The following is a 12,403-nucleotide window of genomic DNA, read 5'->3' on the forward strand; positions in this document are numbered from 1 at the left end:
GCAAATCCATTTGGTATTTTGACATCCATCTTGTGTAATTGTGATGGTTTATTGTGAAAAACAGCTTGGTGATCGACATCAATGATTCCACAAATAGAGTAATATCATTCAGGTCTCTCATTTTTCTAGTTGGGCGATGATCTCCCAAAGTTTAATGAGTGTTTTTGGATGGGAAATTGTCTGCAGATGACTGGTAGGTAATTTATAGGTTTCGAAGTTTTATCCTGCTCGATTTTTTGAGGACTTATGTTGTGTTGAGCCAATGGAGTGTCCGATCTATTCCTACATAGGAAGTCTACGGACTTCTTAATGAAATGAAATGTCTGAAAGATACAGACTGGTATGAGGAATTCATGTACATAATGAATTGGTTGCCATTGATATCCAAAGATTGCTATTCACAAAATTCACAAAGGAACATGTGAACCACCTGGTTAATTTGTTCATGGCGCTGAAGCTGCTGCCGAGACAGCAGGCATCCTCTAAGATAGCAAGTGGTGTAACCTGGTGTCAAAAAGCCGACAAGAAGAACAGACCACTGAATAGCCACAGTCCAGGCAGAATTTTGGAATTTGTTCAGGGTGCCAGTGATAACTCGCCCACTCTTGGCTAAAGACATTGTGGCATCTTGAAGGTCCACCGACGAAATGGGACTCTAGAAGCTTAATGTCTCTCCCAGGGATGATTGACACTTCGATGTATCCATTCCTCTGCATGCGGAATAGCAGGATGACATTTTATAGCTGGCTAGGGATTCAACAAAGACGGCTCAGACCAGCGGCGGATCCAGGGTGGGGGGGGGGGGGTGCAGGGGGTGCGCACACCCCTTCGATCCAGGAGGAGGGTGCAGGGGGTGCGCACCCCCCCCCCCCTCTGCAACGCAACGGCATGGATGTGCTGGAGGCACACTCTATGATTGACAACAAGAAGGACGCGCTCACTCAACTTCGGTCAAATGCTGAAACTGAATTCTCTCTTTGGTTCGATCATGGCCATGCGGCCATGCGGCCATGATAGAATCTGCAGGAGGTGACGTCACAATGCCGAGAGTTGTAAAACGACAAATACATCGTCCAAACACTGCCGCCAATACTCCCTTGCTCTTCTACCTCAGAAACATGTGCATTCCATTTCTCGACCACCTCAGCCAGGAAATGGACACCCGATTCCATGCTGAAAATCGGGAAGGTAGCGATCTGTTTCTGCTGATGCCATCTGCAATAATCGCCGATACCTGCGACATTCCAGCCCGACATCAGAAGCTGTTGCGTTGGTAAAACGACATGGAACATCCCGCAGGACTGATAAATGAGCTTAGAGACTGGCAGATGTTTTGGAGAAGGAAGCCCAACAACACGCTTCCATGCACATTCATGGATTGTTTCTGCGCAGCAGATGGAGACGAATTTCCATCCATCAAAGTCCTACTCCATATTGGATGCACCCTCCCTCACCCGTTGTGAGGCCAAACGCTCATTTTCTTGCCTGCGTCGTCTGAAGACCTACCGAAGAAATTCCATGGGAGAAAGTCGGATGGCACCTCTGGCCCTCATGAACATACACCATGACGTCACCATATCCCCACATGATGTATGTGACATTTTCATTCAGAAACACGAGCGCCGTCTATTCAAAAATAGCAAAATTTTACGATTAATCTATATAATAATAGCATAAGGACTCGACTTTGTTATCCCTTTTACGCCGCACCCAGTGACCCGATGCCCACGGCACTAATGGATTTACGATCTACGAACCGCGCTCTTTGTTTATCACCTACAGCCATACTCGGAAAAATCTGAATTAGCCGACGTTGGGGCCCAAAAGCATCCGATTAACTGCCTATACGACGCCATCTTACGACGCCATCGTATTGGCGTCTGCTGGGTGAAGGCGAAGCAAGCCGTCCGCTGATTGGACAAGCGAAGGCGAAAGCAAGCCGTCCACTGAGTGGACAATCCAGAGCATGCATTTGTGCCGGTGTCGGCGATCGTTGTTCATACACGCACTCTTCATTCTCATCTTTCTTCCTAACTCTTACTCGGACAAGCAAATCCCCTATGCCATCCATAATGGTACACTCTATCCATACACCACATCCTCCCTTCCGTGGATGTTCCACGGGTTTCGGCTAGTAAAATAATAATTCCGCTGTCCTATCTGATCTCTTTTGTGGGGATAACCCCCTACCTTGAGCTTCACAACCTTGGCGCATGGCGGTGCCGGGCTTTGTGGGGAGAACCCCCTGCCTTGAGCTTCACAACCTCGGTGCATGGCTGTGCCAGGCTTTGTGGGGAGAACCCCCTGCCTTGAGCTTCACAACCTCGGTGCATAGCTGTGCCAGGCTTTGTCGGGAGAACCCCCTGCCTTGAGTTTCACAACCTCGGCGCATGGCTGTGCCAGGCTTTGTGGGGAGAACCCCCTGCCTTGAGCTTCACAACCTCGGCGCATGGTGGTGCCAGGCTTTGTGGGGAGAACCCCCTGCCTTGAGCTTCACAACCTTGGCGTATGGCGGTGCCGGGCTTTGTGGGGAGAACCCCCTGCCTTGAGCTTCACAACCTCGGCGCATGGTGGTGCCAGGCTTTGTGGGGAGAACCCCCTGCCTTGAGCTTCACAACCTCGGCGCATGGTGGTGCCAGGCTTTGTGGGGAGAACCCCCTGCCTTGAGCTTCACAACCTCGGCGCATGGCGGTGCCGGGCTTTGTGGGGAGAACCCCCTGCCTTGAGCTTCACAACCTCGGCGCATGGCGGTGCCGGGCTTTGTGGGGAGAACCCCCTGCCTTGAGCTTCACAACCTCGGCGCATGGCGGTGCCAGGCTTTGCCCAGCACACAGTCTGTCATCACCATAATTTCACACTGTGGGAGTGCACATGTGTTTTATATCTACTAGTGAGCCCGTTGGTCCAAATGGACCAAATTTTCATCGCCTTTCATGGCCTTGCAGCATACCTGCCTGCTACAGTGCTCGAGTTGGAATAAATGCTTAATAAATATTATCATTGTTTTTGTTATTTATTTAGTAATGAGAATGGCATGCCATGGAAGGACCTATTAAGCTGCTCTATACACCTTCGCATGGCATGCGTTTAGAAACATGGGAATTCTTCTGGATTCTTTGTAGTTAATTAGGATAATTAACTCAGGAGATCAAAACAATCATTTCGCTAGAAATACACAAATCAGAAATTACATATCAGAAAGCTCCAGTAGAACTACACAAAAAACATGCCGCACGCATGCACACACACACACACACACACACACACACACACACACACACACACACAATTCATCAATTTATAGCAGAAGTAACAGCTGAGCAAGTCGTTTCCCCAGTTCCTCTACCTGGCCATTAGTCATCATGAATCTGTTGAACTGTTGGACCAGGGAAGAACACAAGGAGCTGCAGATACTTCCAAGAACGCACGAAATGCCGTTTCTGACGGTCAAGTTTTTAAAAATCCTGGGGGAGGACCCCCAAACCCCCCATAACCCCATCCCCCCCAACGCTATAGTTTCATGCATCCCCCCACCCCCCCCCCCCCCCCCCTCGTCTTGAAATTCCCGGATCCGCCCCTGGGCCAGACATGGAGTGTTCAAGCTTCAACGTTATCTTACCAGGTGCTATCACCAAGGTAATAAAATCTGAATCAATCTTGTAAACCGATTTCCTTATCTTATAACATTTAGCACTTCAAGCCGTATCAGTCTTTATGGCATTGTCTACAATAAAGTTCCCTTCCAACGTTGGTCCAATGCTCTCTTCCAACGTCTGATTAACGTTTGCCCAACGTTGGGCAAACGCTTCCTTCCGACATTGGCCCAACGTTGTTGTGTTAGCTGGGAGGGTTCTACTGGAAACTCCAATACACATTTGTTGTTGCAGTTTTACTAATTTAGTTAAGATAGGATGGTGCACAGGTCACGTGGTGTACTGAATGTTTCCCTAAAATCAACATATATCCACATATAACTTTACTGCTTTTTTCTTTGAGGAAAACAAAATTATGTTCAAATAGTGAGAGTCCAAGACCTTTGCCTTCTGGCATATGCCGTCCCTAAACTTCTGGCATATGCCGTCCCTAAACTTCTCGCATATGCCGTCCCTAAACTTCTGGCATATGCCGTCCCTAAACTTCTCGCATATGCCGTCCCTAAACTTCTCGCATATGCCGTCCCTAAACTTCTCGCAATGCCATCCCTAAACTTCTCGCATATGCCGTCCCTAAACTTCTGGCATATGCCGTCCCTAAACTTCTCGCATATGCCGTCCCTAAACTTCTGGCATATGCCGTCCCTAAACTTCTGGCATATGCCGTCCCTAAACTTCTCGCATATGCTGTCCCTAAACTTCTGGCATATGCCGTCCCTAAACTTCTCGCATATGCCGTCCCTAAACTTCTCGCATATGCCGTCCCTAAACTTCTCGCAATGCCGTCCCTAAACTTCTCGCATATGCCGTCCCTAAACTTCTGGCATATGCCGTCCCGAAACTTCTCGCATATGCCGTCCCTAAACTTCTGGCATATGCCGTCCCTAAACTTCTGGCATATGCCATCCCTAAACTTCTGGCATATGCCGTCCCTAAACTTCTCGCATATGCCGTCCCTAAACTTCTCGCATATGCCGTCCCTAAACTTCTCGCAATGCCGTCCCTAAACTTCTCGCATATGCCGTCCCTAAACTTCTGGCATATGCCGTCCCTAAACTTCTCGCATATGCCGTCCCTAAACTTCTCGCATATGCCCCTGCCCTCCCTAAACTCCGCCGGTGCTTCAGCGATGATATAATTATAAATGAATGAAAATGCCACTGTGAAGCTATAGTTTGCAGTGTGTACAAGTTGTATGATGTTGTCTCACATGTGTGCAGCTGGGAGGTTCAGCAGTACACTGGGCTTGCCGTGGAGGACACCTGGCCGTGGTCCGTTTGCTCGTTGAGCACGGAGCTGCACTTAGTAGCAGGGATAAGGTAAACCCAAGAGATGAAATAATGATATTATCATCCATACGATTCATATAGGAATAATGAAATTATGTAAAGCGTATAAATGGTCCAGCCCTGCGATGTCAATGTACGCAGAATGCTCGTGTCCCTGCGGCTGCATGCCTTGTCCATATAACCCTTTTGAGGATCATGTCACACATAATGTGCACACTCGATGTGATCTTCAAGGCTGGATCTGTCTAACCTGCTCTGTCCCTCTTTCTCATCACAGCTCAATAGTTGTCCGTTGCACGTTGCGACGCGCACTGGGCACACAGACTGCACGGAGTACCTCATCGGAGCAGGTGCTAATATCAATGCTCGTGATTGGGTGAGTCTGACAACACGGACCAAAAGCAGTGGAAACCTGCACAATCTCAAATGTTCATAACAATATTCAAAGGAATTTAATCATCTGCTTATTATAAAGGGAATTTTCTAAGAAAGTATTTTTTCTGTACCTTTATACATGTTTTTTGATTGCCTTTGCAAATGGCGAAATGCCTGAATGAAATTAAAGTTCAATTCAAGGAACGAGTTTTTCGCACCAAGAAGGTTCGCTTCATGTTCGAACTTAGGAAAATTTGTGCAAACTTGTTTTTTATTTGCCTCAACATTAGTGTGTTATGTCATCCATGTGAGGTGTTCAAAATGTTTTACATAATACAATCGTAAAAAAACGTCAAACAAGTACACATACATTCAAATTACACCGCCCCATGCCAAATAATTAAATATACCGCAGTGCACCTCATAGAGGCTGCATTGGGAGGGAGAGGTGTGCACTAATTCATTGATTAATTGTATAATTAAAATCAATAAAAGATTATCACAAAATATTTTCTTAATCAATTGGCTAATAGCATAACTAAACCACTAGTGCTTCATCCGAAGATGTATCTTTTAGAAATTTAATGAAATAAGTCATTAATTAAAAAAATAAAATAATTAATTGATTAATCAATAAATAATTAATCGATTAAATGATTAATCAATAAATCAAAAATATCCTTGATAGCCACATCACTTGGTCACTGTCATGTCCAAATATTAGCTTCACAGCTCAAAAGGTGCCTGAGATATTGGCCAAATGAGAAAGAAAATAAATAAATGATTAATAATGAAAATAAATAAATAATAATCATAAAAAAATTAAATTATGAATCAATTCGGTCAGAGAACACATAAACCACCACCATTTCATCAGAATCTGTAACTGAAAAAAAAATTTTGGTCATTAATCAAATAATTAAATAATTAATCGATTAATCGATTAATTGATTCATTAATAAATCAAAAATAGCCTTTGCAGCCAAATCACCTGGTCATTGGCATGTCCAAATATCAGCTTCCGAACTCAAAAGGTGCCTGAGTTAATGGTCAGAAGAGAAAGGAAATTTGATTAATTAAATAAGTACTTAATTAATCGCTAATAATTAAATAACTCCTCAATTTATTGATTAATCAAAAAAAAAAAATAGTGTTTTTGACAAAGGACTTGCTCACTATTGTGCCGAAATTTCAGCTTCCTAGATCAAAGGATGGCTGAGATATCGCCCGAACAAACAAACAAGAAAACAAACAACGAGAGTGAAAACTGAGTACTCCCTTTCAGCGTGCGTCACTGCCGAGCCCCCTTCGGTGCCCAGCAATGACGATTTGCAATGCCTGGAGGTGGCATAGGAAAAGTGCGGTGTACAAAAACATAAGTGTGTGTGTGTATAAATTATATCTATATATATACTAGCTTGGATCGGCTCGATGCGCTCGCCTCACCAAGCGTCGTTACTGAGGAAAGGGCTTAATTTAATGGCTTACCCGAGTTGTTGTGTTGTCATGATTTACACCAATCATAATACAAACAATTATTTTGCACAAATGTATTTGTTGTGTTTGTGATATTACATTTTTATCGGCAATTTAGGTTGAAGATTAAGGTTGAATGTTTTTTTTTCAAGAAAGAACCCCTCAGCACATACATAGGGGAGGGGAAGGTGCAGACTGGAAGTTTGGGACGATTACACCTCACCACCACGTAATTCAAAACACCTCACCACCACGTAATTCAAAACACCTCACCACCACGTAATTCAAAACACCTCACCACCACGAAATTGAAAACACCTCACAGCCATAAAACATGTAATCGAAACACCCCACCACCACGAAATTGAAAACACCTCACAGCCATAAAACATGTAATAGCAACACCTCACTACCACGAAATTAAAAACACCTCACCACCACGAAATTGAAAACACCTCACAGCCATAAAACACGTAATAGAAACACCTCACCACCACGAAATTAAAAACACCCCACCACCACGAAATTGAAAACACCTCACAGCCATAAAACACGTAATAGAAACACCTCACTACCACGAAATTAAAAACACCCCACCACCACGAAATTGAAAACACCTCACAGCCATAAAACACGTAATAGAAACACCTCACCACCACGAAATTAAAAACACCTCACCACCACGAAATTGAAAACACCTCACAGCCATAAAACACGTAATAGAAACACCTCACTACCACGAAATTAAAAACACCCCACCACCACGAAATTGAAAACACCTCACAGCCATAAAACATGTAATAGCAACACCTCACCACCACGAAATTAAAAACACCCCACCACCACGAAATTGAAAACACCTCACAGCCATAAAACACGTAATACAAACACCTCACTACCACGAAATTAAAAACACCCCACCACCACGAAATTGAAAACACCTCACAGCCATAAAACACGTAATAGAAACACCTCACTACCACGAAATTAAAAACACCCCACCACCACGAAATTGAAAACACCTCACAGCCATAAAACACGTAATAGCAACACCTCACTACCACGAAATTAAAAACACCCCACCACCACGAAATTGAAAACACCTCACAGCCATAAAACATGTAATAGAAACACCTCACCACCACGAAATTAAAAACACCCCACCACCACGAAATTGAAAACACCTCACAGCCATAAAACACGTAATAGAAACACCTCACTACCACGAAATTAAAAACACCCCACCACCACGAAATTGAAAACACCTCACAGCCATAAAACACGTAATAGAAACACCCCACCACCACGTAATTCAAAACACCTCACCAACAAGTAATTCAAAACACCTCACCACCACATAATTCAAAACACCTCACCACCACGTAATTCAAAACACCTCACCACCACGAAATTGAAAACACCTCACAGCCATAAAACATGTAATAGAAACACCTCACTACCACGAAATTAAAAACACCCCACCACCACGAAATTGAAAACACCTCACAGCCATAAAACATGTAATAGCAACACCTCACTACCACGAAATTAAAAACACCCCACCACCACGAAATTGAAAACACCTCACAGCCATAAAACACGTAATAGAAACACCTCACTACCACGAAATTAAAAACACCCCACCACCACGAAATTGAAAACACCTCACAGCCATAAAACACGTAATAGAAACACCTCACTACCACGAAATTAAAAACACCCCACCACCACGAAATTGAAAACACCTCACAGCCATAAAACACGTAATAGAAACACCTCACTACCACGAAATTAAAAACACCCCACCAACACGAAATTGAAAACACCTCACAGCCATAAAACACGTAATAGAAACACCTCACTACCACGAAATTAAAAACACCCCACCACCACGAAATTGAAAACACCTCACAGCCATAAAACACGTAATAGAAACACCTCACTACCACGAAATTAAAAACACCCCACCACCACGAAATTGAAAACACCTCACAGCCATAAAACACGTAATAGAAACACCTCACCACCACGAAATTAAAAACACCCCACCACCACGAAATTGAAAACACCTCACAGCCATAAAACACGTAATAGAAACACCCCACCACCACGAAATTGAAAACACCTCATAGCCATAAAACATGTAATAGCAACACCTCACTACCACGAAATTAAAAACACCTCACCACCACGAAATTGAAAACACCTCACAGCCATAAAACATGTAATCGAAACACCTCACTACCACGAAATTAAAAACACCTCACCACCACGAAATTAAAAACACCTCACCACCACGAAATTGAAAACACCTCACAGCCATAAAACATGTAATCGAAACACCTCACCACCACGAAATTAAAAACACCTCACCACCACGAAATTGAAAACACCTCACAGCCATAAAACACGTAATAGAAACACCTCACTACCACGAAATTAAAAACACCCCACCACCACGAAATTGAAAACACCTCACAGCCATAAAACATGTAATAGCAACACCTCACCACCACGAAATTAAAAACACCTCACCACCACGAAATTGAAAACACCTCACAGCCATAAAACATGCAATAGCAACACCTCACCACCACGAAATTAAAAACACCTCACCACCACGAAATTGAAAACACCTCACAGCCATAAAACATGTAATAGCAACACCTCACCACCACGAAATTAAAAACACCTCACCACCACGAAATTGAAAACACCTCACAGCCATAAAACACGTAATAGAAACACCTCACCACCACGAAATTAAAAACACCTCACCACCACGAAATTGAAAACACCTCACAGCCATAAAACACGTAATACAAACACCTCACTACCACGAAATTAAAAACACCTCACCACCACGAAATTGAAAACACCTCACAGCCATAAAACATGTAATAGAAACACCTCACCACCACGAAATTAAAAACACCTCACCACCACGAAATTGAAAACAGCCATAAAACATGTAATAGCAACACCTCACCACCACGAAATTAAAAACACCCCACCACCACGAAATTGAAAACACCTCACAGCCATAAAACACGTAATAGAAACACCTCACCACCACGAAATTAAAAACACCTCACCACCACGAAATTGAAAACACCTCACAGCCATAAAACATGTAATAGCAACAGCTCACCACCACGAAATTAAAAACACCTCACCACCACGAAATTGAAAACACCTCACAGCCATAAAACACGTAATAGAAACACCTCACTACCACGAAATTAAAAACACCCCACCACCACGAAATTGAAAACACCTCACAGCCATAAAACATGTAATAGCAACACCTCACCACCACGAAATTGAAAACACCTCACAGCCATAAAACATGTAATAGCAACACCTCACCACCACGAAATTAAAAACACCTCACCACCATGAAATTGAAAACACCTCACATCCATAAAACACGTAATAGCAACACCTCACCACCACGAAATTAAAAACACCCCACCACCACGAAATTGAAAACACCTCACCACCATGAAATTGAAAACACCTCACATCCATAAAACACGTAATAGCAACACCTCACCACCACGAAATTAAAAACACCCCACCACCACGAAATTAAAAACACCTCACCACCATGAAATTGAAAACACCTCACATCCATAAAACACGTAATAGCAACACCTCACCACCACGAAATTAAAAACACCTCACCACCATGAAATTGAAAACACCTCACATCCATAAAACATGTAATAGCAACACCTCACCACCACGAAATTGAAAACAGCCATAAAACATGTAATAGCAACACCTCACCACCACGAAATTGAAAACAGCCATAAAACACGTAATAGCAACACCTCACCACCACGAAATTAAAAACACCTCACCACCATGAAATTGAAAACACCTCACATCCATAAAACACGTAATAGCAACACCTCACCACCACGAAATTAAAAACACCTCACCACCATGAAATTGAAAACACCTCACATCCATAAAACATGTAATAGCAACACCTCACCACCACGAAATTGAAAACAGCCATAAAACATGTAATAGCAACACCTCACCACCACGAAATTGAAAACAGCCATAAAACACGTAATAGCAACACCTCACCACCACGAAATTAAAAACACCTCACCACCATGAAATTGAAAACACCTCACATCCATAAAACACGTAATAGCAACACCTCACCACCACGAAATTAAAAACACCTCACCACCATGAAATTGAAAACACCTCACATCCATAAAACATGTAATAGCAACACCTCACCACCACGAAATTGAAAACAGCCATAAAACATGTAATAGCAACACCTCACTACCACGAAATTAAAAACACCTCACCACCACGATATTGAAAACACCTCACAGCCATAAAACATGTAATAGCAACACCTCACCACCACGAAATTAAAAACACCTCACCACCACGAAATTGAAAACACCTCACAGCCATAAAACACGTAATAGAGACACCTCACCACCACGAAATTGAAAACACCTCACAGCCATAAAACATGTAATAGCAACACCTCACCACCACGAAATTAAAAACACCTCACCACCATGAAATTGAAAACACCTCACATCCATAAAACACGTAATAAAAACACCTCACCACCACGAAATTAAAAACACCTCACAGCCATAAAACACGTAATAAAAACACCTCACAGCCACGAAATTTAAAACACCTCACCACCACGTCATTTAAAAACACCTCACCACCACGTCATTTAGAAACACCTCACCATAACGTAATTCAAAACACCTCATCACCAACTAATTCAAAACACCTCACCACCACATAATTAAAAACACCTCACCACCACGTAATTATAAATACCTCACCACCACATAATTCAAAACACCTCACCACCACGTAATTCAAAACACCTCACCACCAAGTAATTCAAAACACCTCATCACCACATAATTCAAAATACCTCACCACCACGTGAATCAAAATACCTCACCACCACGTGATTCAAAACCACCACAACGTTATTTAAAACACTTTACAACCGTGGAAACAAAAGCTTGAGGGAGTCATTAAGTGACAACACAGACAATGCCCAGATGTGGAGATATACACTCACGTGAAAAAGTAAGTACACCCCATGTAAAGATGTACGGATGGAAATGGGGGTTAATGAAGGTGTTCACTTCAATCGATGGCGGATGATACGCGAGACGGAATGAAGAATGCCGACTCACCTGTACGGGTCCTGCGCAGGCGTCTTCTCCCTACAAAAAGTAACTCAAACCGAGGCGGATTTTATGTACAAAAATAACACGGCTTTATTGCGGGACCCCGAGAACAAAGAACGCGATGATATCTAAAAACCCTAATAAGCGCTCCTACACACAGACTCAGCGACACGGACAAATGGATATACATGAAAGAAAACGCGTCGCGTGTGTGCTGGTGCTGGCTTAGCTCTATTTGGAGTGTGTCAGGGATCGTCAAGTTCCGAGCGCAGTCATCTGATGCGGCTCCGGTCGGCGGGGAGTAGGCCTCGATGCGCCTCCGTTCACCAGGCCCCGACAAGGCCTCTCACGCTAAGCGAGCGAGCAGGCATGCAACCCGCCTCCTCAGCAGTGCAATTTCTTCCCG

General features: G+C 43.4%; 1 protein-coding gene across 1 annotated transcript in view; it reads left to right on the forward strand.

The window, feature by feature from the left end:
• The window catches only part of LOC137423816 (uncharacterized), a 107,007-nt gene that overhangs the window by 87,210 nt on the left and 7,394 nt on the right, over nt 1–12,403 (forward strand). Inside the window, exons 6-7 of the mRNA XM_068111341.2 lie at nt 4,874–4,972; nt 5,220–5,318. Of these exons, the coding sequence (XP_067967442.2) occupies nt 4,874–4,972; nt 5,220–5,318 (198 nt within the window). The remainder of the gene's footprint in view (nt 1–4,873; nt 4,973–5,219; nt 5,319–12,403) is intronic.

The sequence above is a fragment of the Myxine glutinosa genome, chromosome 3, assembly GCF_964187855.1.
Source record: "Myxine glutinosa chromosome 3, kmMyxGlut1.1, whole genome shotgun sequence".
NCBI lineage: Eukaryota > Metazoa > Chordata > Myxini > Myxiniformes > Myxinidae > Myxine > Myxine glutinosa.